The 18,948-nt window shown below is 39.4% G+C and overlaps 1 protein-coding gene across 1 annotated transcript in view; it reads left to right on the forward strand.

Annotated features, from left to right (window-relative positions):
* med27 (mediator complex subunit 27) overlaps positions 1-18,948 on the forward strand; it is a 281,574-nt gene that overhangs the window by 176,740 nt on the left and 85,886 nt on the right. Inside the window, exon 4 of the mRNA XM_063073488.1 lies at positions 6,711-6,804. Coding sequence (XP_062929558.1) covers positions 6,711-6,804 — 94 coding nt within the window. The remainder of the gene's footprint in view (positions 1-6,710; positions 6,805-18,948) is intronic.

An 18,948-nucleotide genomic window follows, 5' to 3' on the forward strand; every position in this document is an offset into this window, starting at 1 on the left:
GATAACTAATTTCTTGACTTCTGTTTTGAACAGATCTAGCATACAGCACAAGTAAACTCACACTTTACAACTTTTACTTTATTGAAAATTAGGTCAAAAGTAATATGTTGGTGAGCTGAGTTATTTTGGGTGATCGATCATTATGAAAAGATGTGTCTCCTTTCATGATTCGCACACTAGTTTCTTTAGAAATTGCACAGTAGAGTAGAGCTACTAGGACTTGATGTTTCAATCCCTATGGTAAGTTGGCACTCTCGATGTTGGCAGTGGGTTTGGAGTGGTGACAAGGAGGGAGGGTAGGTACGTCATCGAGGTTATCAGGTGGGCACCCTCCTTCTTTGACGTTTCGTTGATAAGCCCATGTCGTCTCCAGAGGGCTCAACGTTGCTACCTGGCACATATACTCTGTGGTTAGAGATCTGAAAATATACAGGTGAATTTTCCATCTATCAAGAAGACTGCATCCAGGCTTAATTTTCCATGTGGAACCCAAGAGGGAATTATTAACGGGATTACTACATAGTGCAGTACAACACAGGATCAGACCTTTCTGCCCATGATGCTAAACCGAACTAATTAGCCAGTAATTAAGTACCTAACTATACTAATGCCTTTTGTCTGCAGTATATCCCTTCATTCTCTGAAACAAGAGGGTAAAGATCTCAGTGAATGCTCCAGCCATTTAATCAACATAGGTCTTGAGTACTTGGCCGGGTACTGCATCTGGGCTGGATGCTTTTCGTGGGTTCACCTTCCTGAAGGCTGCTCACATGTTGGCCTCAGAGAACCATGGGATCATGGGATCACTGGGGGATGTGGGAATTCGTGATTGTTCCTCCATGGTTTGATGGTCAAAGCGAGCATAGAAGGCATTGAGCTCATCTGGAAGCGAAGCTCTGAGGTCACCTACGTCGCTTGACTTAACTTTATAAAAGGTGAGAGTATTCAAGCCCTGCTACAGCTGTCGAGCATTCTTTTTTATTGAAGTTTAGTGTGGAATTCCCACTTCGCCAGTGAGATGGCTTTCTGGAGATTGTACCAGGACCTCTTGGAACTTTCTTAGTCACTATTCCGTCTGGGTAGCCTCCAACCTGATGGCATGAACATCGACTTCTCTAACTTCTGCTAATGCCCCACCTCCCCCTCGTACCTCATCTGTCATTTATTTATATACACTCACTCTTTCTCTTTCTCCCTCTGTCCCTCTGACTATACGCCTTGCCCATCCTCTGGGTTCCCCCCCCCACCCTTGTCTTTCTTCCCGGACCTCCTGTCCCATGATCCTCTCATATCCCCTTTGCCAATCATCTGTCCAGCTCTTGGCTCCATCCCTCCCCCTCCTGTCTTCTCCTATCATTTTGGATCTCCCCCTCCCCCTCCCACTTTCAAATCTCTTACTAACTCTTCCTTCAGTTAGTCCTGACGAAGGGTCTCGGCCTGAAACATCGACTGTACCTCTTCCTAGAGATGCTGCCTGGCCTGCTGCGTTCACCAGCAACTTTGATGTGTGTTGCTTGAATTTCCAGCACCTGCAGAATTCCTGTTGTTTGTGTTCAAATGCCTCTGATATGGCTCTCAGCAGATTGTGGATCTCATGGCTTCAGACTGGGAATTCTCTGAATGATTTTATGGGACACACTTGTCTACAGCTATTCTTATAAAGTCCTTTACAAACCATGGTAGTTTCATTCAGATCCACAGCACAGCCCAATTCACTGACTTGAAGAAATCCTGTAGTCACTACTCTGCCTCCTACGACTACCTGCTTATTGCCCTAATCTCTGGAGTTTTGCTCTTTAGCCTCTGCCTGTATGCAGGTAGGAGAAGGACAGCCAAGTAACCCAGTTTATCGAAATGTAGTTGAGGCATGTAGCGGTAGACATTCCTTATCTTAGTATAATAGTGGTCTACTGTGTCAGGACCTCTTGTGCTACAGGTTATATGCTGATGGTAATTGGGTGGGGTTTTCTTTAAACAAGCCTGGTTGAAGTCCCTGACTATGATTTGAAATTCATCAGGATGAAATTCAACATTCATCACGATGTTGTTTGGAGACAACATTGTACAGTATCGCAAGCGCTTGATTATAGTCAGCCACTGGTGGTATGCAAACTGCAGCCAGGATTATGGAGAACTCCCTAGGTAAATAGAATGGACGACATTTAACTATTAGGTGTTCCAGATCAGGGGGACACAAATTCAACAAAACTGCCACATCGGAGCACCAATGAGAGTTTATCATGAAACATGCAACTCCACCTTTTGCCTTTTTTGAATCAGCAGTAAGGTCTATTTGGTAAATTGAGAAGCCTTCTGGTTTGGCCACTCAGACATAGAATACAGCAGTACTTCATTTCCCAATGATACAGCCTGCTCTCAGGTCTTCAATTTTGTTCTCGAGCTAACAAGATGTTGGGTAGAGAGGGCTTCATCCCTCTGTGTGTCAGCTTAGCTTAGAGTCTGGCAGACTCCTGATCTCTTAATCTTGCAGGAGGGGCATGCCATTGCCTGAACTGCCATCAAGCTACTTTAATGCTTTCATTTTGGAGGATCAAGAAATAGATCTTTGCAATAGTTGGAACCATTGAAAGGTGCAAGTCTCGTTTTGTGTGTTTCACTTGGACCAATAAAAAGAAGTTAGGTTTAAGCAGAGCAGCCATTGTGGGACAGAGTAAGACCGAGGAACTAAGGCATTGGCTCAAGAGCTCTAGTGAGAAGAGGCAGGGGCTAAAGTGAGTTTATGGCAAGTTTCTTTTCCTTTATTATTGCACAGGTAAAGCAGCAAGAATGGAACCCAGGGCAGTGGTGTGCTCTTCATGATGTGGGAAATCAGGATGACCTCCATTGTCCCTGAAGACTGCACTTCAAGGAAATGCGTCTGGCTGTAGCTCCTTGCTGACCATGTTAGGGAACTGGACAACACACACAAAATGCTGGAGAAGTTCAGCAGGCCAGGCAGCATCTAGGAAAAGAGTGCAGTTGATGTTTTGGAAACGTCGACGGCACTCTTTTCTTAGATGCCGCCTGGCCTGCTGAGTTCCTCCAGTATTTTGTGTGTGTTGGCTTGGATTTCCAGCATCTGCAGATTTTCTCTTGTTTGTGTTAAAGAACTGGAGCTGGAGCAGAATGACGTATGGATCATTCTGGAGAATGAGGAGTTGATAGATAGGTGTAACTGCCTCCCTGTATCTCCTATGTTACAGGGGTCAGGTAGCTGTCAGGAGAGGGAAGGGGAATAAGCAGACAGTGCAGAGTACCCCTGTGGCTATTCCACTCAATAACAAGTCTACCATTCTGGATACTGTTCGGGGAGTGGGATAAACCTACCAGAGGAAAGCCCCTGGAATCAGATCTCTGGCATTGTGGCTAAGAGGAGAACGGGGAAGGGAGGAAGAATAGGAAAGTGGTGGTAATAGGGAATTCAGTAGTTAAAGGAACAAACAGGAGATTCAGTAGATGTGAAAGGGACTCCAGGATGGAATGTTGCCTCCCAGGTGCCAGGGTCAGGATCAGGATGTCTCAGATCAAGTCCACAGGATTCTGATGGAGAAGGGAGAGCAGTCAGAAGTCGTACCTATAGCTACCAATGATGTAGCTATGAAAAGTGATGAGGCCCTAAAGAGCAAATATAGGGAGATAGGAAGGAAGCTAAAAAGCAGAACCTCAAGGGTAGTAATCTCGGGATTGGTGACTGTGACACAAGTTATTGCAGGTAAGAATAGGATGATGTAGCAGATGAATGTGCAGTTGAGGAATTGGTGCCGAGCCTCAGATTTGGGGATCATTGGGATTTCTTCTGGGGAAGATGTAACTTGTACAAAAGGTCAGGCTATACCTGAATTTATGAGGGACCAGTGTCCTTGTGGGTAGGTTTGCTAGAGCTGCTGGGAAGTGTTTGAACTAAGTTGGAAGGGGGATGGGTATTTGTGCATTTCCTTGAGTACATCTCACCATAATTAAGGTCCTCCAATCTAGGCAACATCCTGATGAATTTCCTCTCCAATGCAACTGTATCTTGCCTATGATGTGGTGAACAAAACTGGAACAGAAATCCTGCTGTTGCTTTCAGTGATTCCTTGTTTCTCTAAATGTCTTCAGTATAAACAGCGTTTATGAAATATTATTGCTCTTTTTAAAAATGAGCCTGATAATTCATGCATTTTTGGATGAGATGTGATGTTCTAATAGCATGCCAGGCAATAATTAAAACCTCTAGTGTAAGAAAAAAGGCTACTTTTTATATGTGGATGATAATTGCCTCATAAATATTTCAAAAGTGATGTCTTTTAATTTTTTCCCACTTTTAATAAATCTATTTTGTGATGTTTCAACTTCTTCATCTTAACCCTGGATATATATACTAATCTTTATGTCACTTCTGTAAGATTATTAAATGTGAATGATAAAATCTGCTCATTATTTTCTGACTTGTAGACCATGGGAATTTTTTAGTGTGTACCATGCTCGGGCAGGTTGATGGCAGCAGTGCTGCTCGGTCGTAGAGAAACCCTTGAGCTGATAACCAATACTGGAAAGGGCTGCATGGATGCCAGAGATCACAAGACCTTTATGGGTATTTTTCTTCAAGGTCAGGGGCAAGAGCTATTGCTCTTATCACTGTGAGCAAAATCCGTTCATTAATCTTCTAACTAGGCAGTTAATTAAAATCCTTGCTGTATGTCAGTCACCAAAATACTCTGCATAAATTACTTTTGCTTCATATATTCAAGAATACTTACTAATATGTCAAAGCTTTTTTACTTGCTAATTTGAAGGGTAGTTTGGGGTGAATGTGGGTGAAATTGTAATATGTATTGTATGATAAAAAGAGAATATATTTGAAAAATTGACATTAAAGTGTGAAGTAATGTTTCGATAATAATTGATGGAACGACAATGAAAGCTACTCTCACTGGCATATCCTGTACAATTATTATTAGTAGGGTTTATAACAGTGAGTTGAGTTACACATCAAAGGGTCTGACTGCCAAGTTTTTCTTCTCAGTAGCCTAATTACTTCAATAAAACAGCAGAAGTTCGTAAATGAGGGATAAGATGAATGAAATCAATTGCACCTATAGATGAGGCATATTTAAAGGTATTGGGTCTGATTGGAACCTTTGAACATCGAAAGGTTCAGTTTTACTTTGGACTTCCTTTTATGTGTAAATTTAACACTCAACCTAAATTAATGAGAACTACTTCATAAAAGAGAAGAATTTTGTATGTATATACGGCATTTTTCAAATTTAGGACTTACCAATCATTTGGCAATTGGTGAATTTTTTGAGTGTTTATTGTTATAATGTAGGGACTTTGTATAAAAGATTGAACAATAAGTTTGCTTGCCAATGGTTCAATAAAAGGTAGATTATCATGGTCACAGCATTGCCCAGTATTTCACAAATGAACCTGGTAAATTAAAGACAAATGAACCTGGTAAATTAAAGATTATTATTACTGTCTTTTCTCAGTTACATTTAATTTTTATTTCCAGAAAAGAGAATATACCACTGGCATAGCATGTTGTTTTTTCTAACAGAAGTTGGAATGTCTATTATTCCATAGTTGAAATACATCTCGTCCTCCTGTTAATAAATTAAGTACTGTAGGAATTTTGTATGTGCACTGTACTGCTGCAAAATAAAAACAAATTTCATAATGTAGGCGAGTGATGATAAAGCCGATTCTGATACTGGTCTCTATTGTGGACTGAATGTGGGAAGGGACAGGGAAAGGAGAATCATGGCTGGGAAAAGGGGGCAAGAGAGGGGAGGGAGCAGAAAGCACCAGAGAGACATTCTGCAATGCTCAATAAAGCAATTGTTTGGAATCAAGTGGCCTTACCTGGTGTCTCAGGGCTGGGTTTGTCTGCATCCATACCACCTCTCTCCTCTGGCACTCCTTCTCTGCCACCTGTCCCATACCCCTCCCACAACGCTCCACCCTTGCTATTCACAACATCCTTTGTTCCTGTCAGACTTTAAAACTCGCTCTCTGCTCCATGTTGACCAATACTGTACTGTGCTAAAATCTGAGGCACTATCGCTATATATATGTGCCTAAGATTTTTGCACAGTAGTGTACAAACATATTTGTAATCAATAATTTTTGATATGTATTATATTCAATTCATATTTTGTTAATGCATTTGCTTAATGATTTAAAATTAAACAATGTGGAAGTTTTCACCACTCAATAAAGGAAAGGAGACTATGGAGGCAAAGTATATTTTCAGCAGCTAAGATAATTGATGGAAAGAATATCTGTTCATTCTCCTGCATACATTACTGAGAGTTAGCCTTGATGTCAAGGTTAGTGCTGAGACACTTGAAAGCTTTGGGATTTGGGACTTGCTTATGAAAGTAATTTGAGAAATGGCTGCTGCTAAAATCTAGATTTAAGACTAGAAAAGCTCCGAAAGATTGCGTGCATCTTCTATTTTGCAATATAATAGTTGTGAATTTCCCCTTCGAAATTTAAGATGTGTGGCTGTGCAGTTGGTAACGTTGTGTTGTTTCACAGTGAAAGTTTTTAGTTTTATTGCTTAACAGCCAAGAAACTGCCTAGTCTATATTAGTATACTTGTCTCTATTCTTTGTGTTTTCAGTGGTAACATCTTTTACTAATCTTATAATTTGTACCTTAGTTTTTAAAAAATGGTTAAATAAGTTTCTTGCTATATTCAATTTATTTTGTTTTTCATGCAGATATGTAGATGATGTTATTGCACGGATTGATCGAATGTTTCCTGACATGTCCCTTCAGTTATCCAGACCAAATGGTTCATCTGCTGTGCTACTGGTAAGATCTTCATACTGATGCCGGTGGGATGGGGCCAGGCATTAAAATGCATCTAATATTGTATTTTTGTGATTTGCTCCTTCCATCGTCTTCCATTTTATTATTGAATGGAGGCTTGAAATGTTTGGATTGTAGGATTCAGTTTTGAGAACGGAAAGATTTCATTTTCAACAAAATTTAAATTCACAAGAAGTTATCAAGCAAAATTGGCATCTTGCTGAAGAGTCTCGGACTGACACATCGACTGTATTCTTTTCCGTAGATGCCGCCTGGCCTGCTGAGTTCCTCCAGCATTTTGTGTGTGTTGCTTGGATTTCAGTATCTGCAGATTTTCTCTTGTTTGTAATTCTATTTTGAATATATTTTGCTGGCAACTTACTTCGTTAGGTAAAGGAATTATGGTGATGTAGAGTCTGTTACCTTATGTGGTGTTCATGCTAATTTGCAAAATATTATTGGATATATGAAAAAATTTTGCAGTATTATGGGGATAAAGAATCAGAGAGGATTTAATTTGATACCTTCCATAAAGCCAGTGCAGGTAGGGGATGGGCCAAATAACCATTTTGTTTTATTATTTGATGATTCAGTTCTATAATAGCAAAACATCAGAGTTGGGCCTAAATATACATAGAAGCAGATTATAAATCCCAATTTGCAGGCTTGTTAAATCGAGCGTGAAATATAGATTAAAAAGATCTCCTCCTAGTTTTACTTAACAAGTTTGTATTGTGCATAATAAGGAAAACAACTTTCAGTGTGATGACCTGCGCTATTTATGTTTTTCACATGCATTGTATACACATTTTATTTTAAAATATACATGCAGTATTACTTCTACAGGATCAGTTTCTTCAGCGCGTTACAGGAATGACTTGTGTTTTTATTTTAGAAGTCCACAGACCAGTATTATACATTAAAGTAAAATATATTTGAGGTAAAATTTTGTCTGTTTTCTCTGCAAACAAATAAAGACCAAAGCTTTGAAAAGCAATGAAACTGATATAGTAGACTACTTCTTGATCTAGTCATTTCTGGGTCAAAGGAGATCTATTGAATGCTTTTGAAGTGCAGTTAGATGGAGAAATGGAGAACTGAAAATAGCAAAGCAAGGGCACACATTATCACTAAAAGCTATTAGCATTATTGCTGCTTGAGTTGATATCTATATTGTGAATAATGTGCTTCTCAAATAACCAGTGAATACTAGTGAGAATAAAAATCAAGAAAATGTTTAACAAGTGGGGACTATATGAGCACTTGGTGATCATGCAGCAAGATATTCTAAACATATTTTTCTTCTTTGCAAGAGCATAGAGTCATTTAAGGCAGAATGTGCAATACAAGTTCCATTCACCAATTCATTAAGTTCCTAATCTTAGGTAATCCTGCTATGAAGTTGTGTTGCATTGAAGCCCATTTAGGAGACTTCAAAGAGGATTTTTCATGTGATTGCTATTAGCCCAAAGAAAATTATTTTTGTCCTGTCTCACTTATGGTTAAATATATAAAGGAATCTGTAATATCTCAAATAGAACTAGAGAAATAGATTGCTTTTTGCCTACCTCGTTCTGCCTGTCTACTTTAATCCTATTTACCTTCATTGCCTGTACTCTCTACTCCTTTCCTGTCTAAGTACCTGTCCAAATGCCTTTTTTAAAGGTGAATTTGTATCTGCCTCCACTACCTCCTCTGCTTCTGGTATTCACCACCCACAGTGTGAGAAAAACTTGCCTCTCAGATCTCCTTTAACTTTCCCCCCTCTCAGCTTAATTCCATATCCTCTAAGACTTAATTTGTCTCTCCCTGAATTACAAAATTGAAATTTTTTTGTGACTATTTCATGAAACTGGCATTGTGGATGAAAACATTCTAATTAATAACAAAAATGAGCAAAACTGGACAAATCTATGAGATTAGCAAATTAATAGTCCAGTGAATTGGTTTAATTGGTGAATAATCCTGGTCTAAACAGGACCAAAAATGAATATGGGCGATCAAGGAAGAATTGAAATGAAAATAGTTAAACTTTTTTACATAAAATTTTGATATCAGTATAAATTGTATTCTATAGTAAACGTTTCTGACTCCTTTAGCGGAACAGACTTGTACATATGAAGAGCTAATTCCTCCATTCCTTTGCTTTATACTGACATTTGCCTATTAACATAGCCACATGCCGTACAACTACAGAGATTGGCTTCCCCCCGCCTCCCCACTCAAAATGCTATTCTGCTAATTGGGTAAATTATGTACAAGTATAAGCAGACTCGCAAAATGAGCCACAGTGTCAGAACTTGATTTTTATCTCCAAAGAGATGTTTGGAGTACTCTTCCAGAACTAATTCAACATTGTTTATTCAGGCAAAGGTGTTATATGGGGAATCATGATTTTACTCAGTCTTCTTCTTCATCCAACTTTTAAATAACTTAGTTATACAAGGATGGCTAAATATATAATTGTCAAGATCAAGCTTCTTCAGCGTTTCTTTTGTAAAATTGTCTGAGGTTGGATAATATAAGATTAACAAGGGTATTGTGGCATGCAGCAGAAAAAGGCAACACTAGTTGTTATGTACTGTTCAGTGTAAAATATTTGTGGATATACCTTTTGTGAAAATAATTCTTTTCTGTTACATGTCTTTGATAAATCTTTCCATTTCTTGAACTTCAGAATTTCTTTCCTAAATTACATGGGATAATACTTTATACTTTATTGTCGCCAAACAATTGATACTAGAACATACAATCATCACAGCGATATTTGATTCCGTGCTTCCTGCTCCCTGGATTACAAATCGATAGTAAATATTAAAAATTTAAATTGTAAATCATAAATAGAAAATAGAAAGATGGAAAGTAAGGTAGTGCAAAAAAACCGAGAGGCAGGTCCAGATATTTGGAAGGTACGGCCCAGATCCGGGTCAGGATCCGTTCAGCAGTCTTATCACAGTTGGAAAGAAGCTGTTCCCAAATCTGGCCGTACAAGTCTTCAAGTTCCTGAGCCTTCTCCTGGAGGGAAGAGGGATGAAAAGTGTGTTGGCTGGGTGGGTCGTGTCCTTGATTATCCTGGCAGCATTGCTTCGACAGCGTGCGGTGTAAAGTGAGTCCAAGGACGGAAGATTGGTTTGTGTGATGTGCTGCACCATGTTCATGATCTTCTGCAGCTTCTTCTGGTCTTGGACAGGGCAACTTCCATACCAGGTTGTGATGCACCCTAGAAGAATGCTTTCTACAGTGCATCTATAAAAGTTCGTGAGGGTTTTAGGGAACAGGCCAAATTTCTTCAGTTTCCTCAGGAAATAAAGGCGCTGATGGGCCTTCTTGGCAGTGGACTCTGCTTGGTTGGACTAAGTCAGGTCATTTGTGATATTGACCCCGAGGAACTTAAAGCTTTTGACCTGTTCCACTTGCACACCACCAATGTAAATTGGGTTGTGCGGTTCGCTACGCCTTCTGAAGTCAACAACCAATTCCTTTGTCTTGCTGAAGTTGAGGGATAGGTTATTGTCTTTGCACCATGTCACCGGGTTCTTAATTTCCTCTCTGTACTCAAACTCATCATTACCCGAGATACGGCCTACAATTGTTGTGTCATCAGCAAACTTATATATTGAGTTCAATGGAAACTTGGCTACACAATCATGGGTATACAGTGAGTACAGCAGGGGGCTGAGTACACAGCCTTGTGGGGCACCAGTGCTCAGAGTGATTGTAGAGGAGAGCTTGTCTCCTATTTTTACAGCCTGGGTGCTGTCTGTGAGGAAGTTGAAGATCCAGCTGCAGATCTGAGTGTATTCAGTATTGCTGTTTAAATGTCACTCTTAAACAATAAAAAGCATATTTTGTGTGCTATAGTGACACCTTTGATCTGCATAAATTGAACTGTAGGTTAATTATTTTATGTTATGTCTTATACAAGACAAGTAAAAGTTAAGAGCAGATCTAGCCCATCTGGCCTTTTAAGTCTGCATTGCCATTCGTCAAGATCAGTGGTCCCCAACCACCGGGCCGCAAAGCATGTGCTACCGGGCCGCGAGGAAACAATATGATTTGGCAATATGAAATGATGTGAGTCAGCTGCACCTTTCCTCATTCCCTGTCATGCACTGTTGAACTTGAAATAACCTACCAAATCATACCAAATAGCACATAAAACCTAAAATAACACTAACATATAGTAAAAGCAGGAATGATATGATAAATACATAGCTTATATAAAGTAGAAATAATGTATGTACAGTGTAGTTTCACTTAACAGAATCGGGAAGATCAAGCCAAAACCGATTTGTAGAAAAAAAATCGACATGTATACGCATGCGCACACAGGTGCCTGCGCAAGGCTTCATCGTGGTCATGGTAGTCTTTCTCGGGGTAAACATAAGTGACCCGTATTTGACTGCTGCTTTTGTCCCTTATTTGGGATTTGGGAGTGAGAAAGTTAGCAACCGTACTTGAACACCTTCCCCCCCCAACCCTGTCGGCCAGTCCACAAGAATATTGTCAACATTAAACCGGTCCGCTGTGCGAAAAGGGTTGGGGACCCCTGATCAAGATCATGGCTGATCTTCTGTCTCAGATACAGTGTCCTTATGTCATTTAAATCTCTTATTATTAAGCTCTGATTCGAATGAACATAGGGAAGCGAATTCTACAGATTTACCATCACTAAATGAAGACACCCCTGCACATTTTAGTCTAAAATGCCCTACCCCCATTTTTCTGAGAAAAATGCCCTATTGTTCTAGATTTCTTAGCCAGAGGCACATTAGTATTTTATTTCACTGAAGTCACCTCTCATGCTCCTAAACTCTAGAGACAAGTGTATTCAATCTCTCCTCATATGACATATCTTCCATCTCAGGAAGCAGTCTAGTGAATCTTCATTGCGGTTCCTATATGCAAAATATATCTATTGAACGTAAGACAATCAAAACTGTTTAGAATACTCCAAGTGCAGTCTCTCTATGGTCCTCTTTATTAGACCTGTTTTCAAATTCTTGCATAAATAAGCGTTATCAGAAAATTTTCCTTTATGACTGATTGCTGCACATCTATATTAGCTTTCAGTCATATATCCTTTGAGTGTAACATTGTCATCATTTTAAAAAATACTTTTCTGTTTTATGTACTGAAGGGAACAAATTTTTCCACATTATGTTCAATCTGACATCTTGTTCACTCACCTTGCTTATCCATGTTTGCTTGAAATCCCTTTATAACCTAGTGCCTGCTCACAGTCCCACTCACTTTTATATCCTCAACCAGTTTGGAAATATGACATTAGATCCTCAGTCAAATGCTGCAATACCCCAGTTCCAGGAACTCCAACCTTCCTGGCCAAGCTTCTGCATGAGGCCTTTTTAAAAGCTGCCTAAAAATCTTAACTACACCACCCACTGGTTCTTTATTCTTCCTGGTCACATCCTTCAATGGAAGTCAAATCTGATGTTCTTGTCATAAATCATTCTGCTTAATCCTATTTTCTGTCATCATATCCTTATTTATAAATTCAGGATAATAAACTTGATTCTTGTCTTCTGCTTCAGGCTCTTTCTTAAGTAGTGGTGTCATGATTACTACCCTCTAATCTCCAAGAACTGTTCTAGAATCTGTAGAATTTTGAAAGATGATATCAGATGCATCACTGTCTCTATAGTCAGCTTTTATCAAAATTCTGGCATGTTGATCATTGGGTCTTTGGGATTTATCAGCTTTCAGTGTCACTATTTTCCCTCATACTGCTTTTTCAAAAACTAATATCCTTTATTCTCACTATACTCATACTTCTCAGCATTTCTTATATACATTATAAGGTCATAGAGTAATATAGCACAGACAAAGCCCCTTTGGCTCAAATTATCCATGCCACACAAAGTGGCTACCTAAGATAGTCTCATTTGTCTGTATTTATCTAATATCCTTCTAAACCTTTCCTTCCTATACATGTTTGGCCTCATCAACAATGATGACGAGGTGGCGTAAAGAGACGATGCGGCTGGTAGAGTCTCAACATGAACAAGACCAAGATTGTGGACTTTAGGATGGTGTGAGCTGACCACTCCTCACTGCACATACACAGCTCCTCTGTGGAGAGAATTAGGAGCACCAAGTTTCAGGGAGTGCACATAATGGATGATCTCACTTGGTCCATCAACGGCACCTCATTGGTCAGGAAAGCACAGCAGCATCTCTGCTTCCTGAGGAGATTGAAGCAAGTAAAGTTCTTCCATCGCCCACCCTAAAACTTTCTAATCAAGTTTTACAGGAGCATCATCGAGTGTCCTGACAGTTTGGTACTGGAATTACAAGGCATCTGACTGCAGCTCCCTACAAAAGATTGCAAGGACTGCTGAGAGGATCATCAAAGTTTCTCTTCTACACATCTGAGATATTTGTCAGGAGAGTTGCATACATAGGCTCCATTAGTATTATCAATGATCCCTCCCATCCATCCAACAATCTCTTTGAACCCCTGCCATCAGGTAGGAAGTACCGTAGCATTAGGATAAGAACTGTTAGAATGGGAAGCAGTTTCTTCCCCCAGTCCGTAAGACTACTGAACTTCATGCCACCACCCAGGTCTCATCACACATGAAGCATCAGTAGAGTTAATACTGTTTACTTTTTAACTTGTTTTGTAAATACACTTTACTATTTGTTTATTTACTTTTGGTAATAATATGTTGTTAAATGTGTGTGAGTTATATGTATTGTGTTGTGCACCTGATCCAGAGGAACGTTGTTTCGATTGGTGATATACATGTGTACAGTTGAATGACAATAAATTGAATTTGAACTTGGACTTACACAAATGCTTTTTAATTGTCATTGTATCTGTCTCAATTACTTTCTCTGGCTGCTCATTAAGATTAGTTCATGTCTTGATAGAGTTTTTTGAGGAGGTGACAAAGGTGATCAAATAAGGCAGGGTTTATGTCAGAGTCAATTGTTATTGTCAGTTCTTACTATATTCTACATTTTTTGGAAGAGTTTAATTAAGTTTATTTGAAATGATGTTGTAGAAATTGCAATAGATCTGGAATAGTGCTAACTGGTATTTCTAAGGAGGCTGCCAGGCAAGTTCTATACCATACAAGTACATACTTGTACTTTGTCAAGAAAAAGATCATACTTTCCAAGAAACTGTTGTTGGAATAGTCTTTGCAGTTTGAATTGTATTTACTGCAATTGCTCTTGTCAGTATGCTATATTGGTATCCAAATATGTAAAATGGAATTGTATTCTACCTAGTGCACAATAAATAGTTCTACCAATTGCTCCATTAATTATTCTGTCAGTTTCCAAGCAAAGTGCAAGTCTTCACTTAAGTGGTTGGATTTGTAGTTTTGAAAAGGTGTGCAACCAGAAAAGAATGATTTCCTATTTCTCAAGTACGTTAAATATCAAAATGTTTGTGTAAGAGCCATTGAGTCATTAATTAGAGATAAACAAAGCGTTTTGATATTTGCATATCTGTGTTCACATCCAGGATATTTTACATTAGAAGGAAGTGTCTGAAGTGCATGATTATGATATGAGGAACTTATGGAATTTAAGCAGCTAGTAGAGCTGCTGCCTCACAGCTCCAGTGACCAGGTTCATTCCTCACTTCCAGTGCTATTAGCATGGAATTTGCACATTCTCCCTTTGATCTCCCTTTGGGTTTTCTCCGCTTTCCAAATACAGGTACATGCATAGAAGCAGGTTAATTGGCTGCTGTGAATTTCTCTTTGCGGTTGAATCTGGGTTGGGAGTTGTGATATATTCCTTGTGACCACAACTGCACAGTTGAGAGTTATAATTTTTCCTTTATACATCAAGATTAAAGGTTTTATTTTTGAAGTTTAAGCACGTGTGCCCTGGGCTGGCATAACTCTAATTGATAATGAGGGCCATTACTGAGTTCCTGGTGAATGGAAATGTATTGGGTTTTTCTTAATTTGCTGGAATATCCTAGAACAAATGTTGCTTGGTGAATGCTCAAATAAACAATCTGTAACTGCATACCAGGCTGTGGGGTAGACTGAATGATTCAAATGATGCATCTCCATGCATTGAGTTGGATGTTTGTGAGTCATTTGTGATTGCCTCTTGGTTATGATGCTGATTGGTACTGTACTTCACTAAGGAGTTTGCAGAGGTCAGATTTAGTGTCTTTGTACTGATGGTTCCTAACTTGTTTGTGGACCAGGTCAATACTTGCCCTTAGTTTGGTTAAAGGTTGATCTTGCTACAGGAAGAGACCTTCAGAAATCATGTAGCATTATTTTAAAGGATAATTGACTGTTAGCTTATGGGCCTGTGGCTTAATTCTCCATCTCTTGAATTTCCCCTGGTATTTTGGTGCCTGTTCGACATGTCTTGGCTGCTTAAATTATCAGTGCAGTGTTACCCACATAGAGCAAATGTGGACAGTTTTGTTTGTGTCATGTCACACATGCACATATTAAAGTGTGAGCACTGGGCCAAGTGAATGTTGTTGTCCATAGCTAGTCTATTATTAGTGTGATGACTCCAATCGAGTCTGATGTTCTCCTAAGGGTTGTCTATTGGTGGGTCCTCAAGTGGCTAGAGAGGCTGATTTGGGATCCACATGCAGTGTGGAAGGAGTTTTCCAGACCTCACAATCCTCCCCCCTTCAGTACTTGTTGATTGCCATGGGACTTCATCCGGGGTGTTAGGGGGGAATTCCCTTAAGGGGGACCACCTGTGTGTGGTTTTATTTAACACGGGGAGACTAATACATAGGCAGCCACCACATTGTCCTTGACGGATTGGGATACAAAAAAGACTGGACACTCTTCATCTGCCTTCACTGCCGTTGTGATGTGTCATCATCTTCCACCTGTCTCGCTTGGCGCAATAATATCAGCGCCGGACTCTGGAGCGAAGGTTTCCGAGTTCGAATCCAAGTCAGGTTGAGCGTCGAGCTAGCAACACAGCCTCGTAAAAACAAGAATATGGTGCCCTGATAACTCCATTGCCGAGTTAAGGGCTATTCAAAAAAAAAAATCATCTTCCACCAGCTCCACCACTGAGACCATAAGATATAGGAGCAGAATTAGGCCATTTGGTCCACTGAGTCTGCTCTGCCATTCATCATGGCTGATTCAATTTTCCTGTCAGCCCCAATCTCCTGACTTCTTCCCGTATCCCGTCATGCCCTGACCAATCAAGAATCTGAGGTCTTGGTTGGACAATCTTTGTTTGGAACTTCCCCCTTGACCCTACTGCCATGGGTGACTCTACCAGGAGCTAAGCACCAGCTGACCAAACTCCAGATGCCATTGCTCTTTGGATTTCAGGAACTGACAAGCCTCTCCACTATGCAAGGTGACAATCCTCGGAGAAGTAGCCAGTCTAATCTTAAGTGAAAGAGATCATTATTATAAGGTTCAGCAATAGACATTAATTTGGACAAAATCAGAGAATGATGAAAAGTCTAAAAGAAACTATACTAATCCTTTCTTCAGTGAGTAAAAGCTTCAATCTGCCTGTGTTTCCTGTATTGTTAATATCAGGGTAATTGCACTAAACGTAGAGGTGAAAAGTCCAGGTTATTGGAGCTAAGAATAACAACTGAACTGAAATTTAATCTTCTAATGAAATTTTGGTGTTTAATGTCAAGGTTTACAATTTATCTTTTTGTTGTGAATTTCTAGTGTTTTCAATAGGAATTGATAATACAGTTGTCATCTTTTACAGAAAGGCCAATACCAGAGTTATAAATTCAAACTGCTTCAAATTGATTCTGACATAAATCTGTAAACAGAATGAATGGAGGAAAGGGGTGAAAGAACTTGAAGTCAGCTGCGTGCAGCTATTGATTGAAGTGATGAGACGAGATCACTTGTGGTTCACTGTGAATATGTTTAAACTATTCACAAGGTTCAGCTTGACTCCAACTTTGAGCTGGTCCTTAATGTCAATGTGAACAAATAGCTAATACAAACCCTTCCCCTTTTGTTTAACCATTTTTTTGAATCTGACAGTTAACCATTGAAACAACATGGGAGCCACTTAGAGAACTGAGGCCGTGAAAGGAAAATGTGATATAAATTGGTGAAATGATAGTAAATGCATGGTAGGAAAACTGATGTATGATAAAGGATTCAGATTCATTGAACATTGTGCTTTGTTCTGAGACTGTGTACGTATTATAGAATGAGCTGGTTTTAGTTGATAAAGGAAGGCTGTGCCCATATTAAGAGTGTAACTTCTACAGTAAAGGAAAAGTCAAGCATTAAGATACAACTGCACAAAGGATAAAATTTAAGATTCAAGATTGTTTATTGTCATTCTCCAGTACACAAGTGTAAAGGAGAATAAGTGATTGCTCCTCCGTATCTAATGCAGCAAAACTATATATAATACATGCAAATATAAACTGGATAGAAAAACAAATTTGACAAAAGCAAAGATTAAAACAAGAATGGATGATAAGTTGAGCAGAGGGTTAAAGCGTGCCTTCAGTAGAATCAGAATCAAGTTTATTATCACAGCATGTGTCGTGAAATTTGTTGATTTCCTATATACAAAGAAAAAATTGAAGTCCACACACATTATAATTTTAAGGTGCAGAACTTTCAAACAGATGACAGAATTATACACCAGGTTCTCTGCCACTAAAATTTACAGTGCCTATAAAAAGTATTCACCCCCCCCTTAGAAGTTTTCGTTATTTTGCTTTACAACATTGATTCACAATGTGAATTTCATTTGGTTTGTTTTGACACTGATCAACAGAAAAGGACTCTTTTGTGTCAAAGTGGAAGCAGATCTCTACAAAGTGATCAAAATTAATTACAAATACAAAACATAAAATAATTAATTTTCTAAGTATTCATTCCCCCCCCCTTAATATGACACAGCAAATCGTCACTGGTGCAGCCAGTTGGTTATAGAAGTCACATAATTATTTAAGTGGAGGCCTATTTTTTGGAGGCCTGTGGGTAGTCAAAGTGTTTCAATTGATTGTAGTAAAAATACACCCACCTGTATCTGGAAGGTCCCACTGCTGGTGAGTCATTATCCTGGCAAAAACTACACCATGAAGACAAAAGAACACTCCAACCAACACCATGAAAAGGTTATTGATAAGAACAAGTCAGGAGATGGATGTAAGAAAATTTCCAAGTCACTGAATATCCCTTGGAGTACAGTTAAGTCAATCATCAAGAAATGGAAAGAATATGGCACAACTGTAAATCTGCCTCGAGCAGGCTGTCCTCAAAAACTGAGTGGCCATGCAGGGAGACTAGTGAGGGAGGCCACCAAGAGATCTATAACAGCTCTGGAGGAGTTACAAGCTTCAGTGGCCGAGATGGGAGAGACTGTGCATTCAACAACTGTTGCCTGGGTGCTTTTCCAGTCACAGCTTTATGGGAGAGTGGCAAGAGAAAGCTACAGTTGAAAAAAAACTCAGATGAAATCTTGGTTAGAGTGTGGCAGAAGGCATATGGGAGACTCTGAAATCAGCTGGAAGAAGGTTCAATAGTCTGAGAAATCAAAATTGAGCTTTTTGGCCATCAGCCTAAATGCTATGTTTGGCATAAGCACATCATCAAAAACGCACCATCCCTACCAGGAAGCATTGTGGTGGCTGCATCATGCTGTGGGAATGCTTCACTGCAGCAGGCCCTGGAAGGCTTGTGAAGGTAGAGGGTAAAATGAATATAGCAAAATACAGGGAAATCCTGGATTTAAACCTGAGTCAGTCTGCAAGAGGATTGCGACTCGGAAGATTTGTTTTCCATCAAGACAATAACTCCAAACATAAAGCCAAAGCTACACAGGAATGGCTGTAAAAACAACAAAGTTAATATTCTGGAGTGACCAAGTCAGATTGCAGACCTCAATCCGATTGAGAATTTGTGTTTGGACTTGAAAAGAGCTGTTCACTCACTATCTCCATGCAATCTGACAGAGCTTGAGCAGTTTTACAAAGAAGAATGTGGAAAAATTGCAGTGTCCAGATGTGCAAAGCTGATAGAGACCTATCTACACAGACTCAAGGTTGTAATTGCTGCCAAAGGTGCATCTACTAAATATTGACTTGAAAGGGGTGAGTAATTATGTGATTAATTATTTTGCGTGTATTAATTGTAATAAATTTAGAACAATTGTAGAAATCTGTTTTCA

The sequence above is a fragment of the Mobula hypostoma genome, chromosome 21, assembly GCF_963921235.1.
Source record: "Mobula hypostoma chromosome 21, sMobHyp1.1, whole genome shotgun sequence".
Lineage (NCBI taxonomy): Eukaryota > Metazoa > Chordata > Chondrichthyes > Myliobatiformes > Myliobatidae > Mobula > Mobula hypostoma.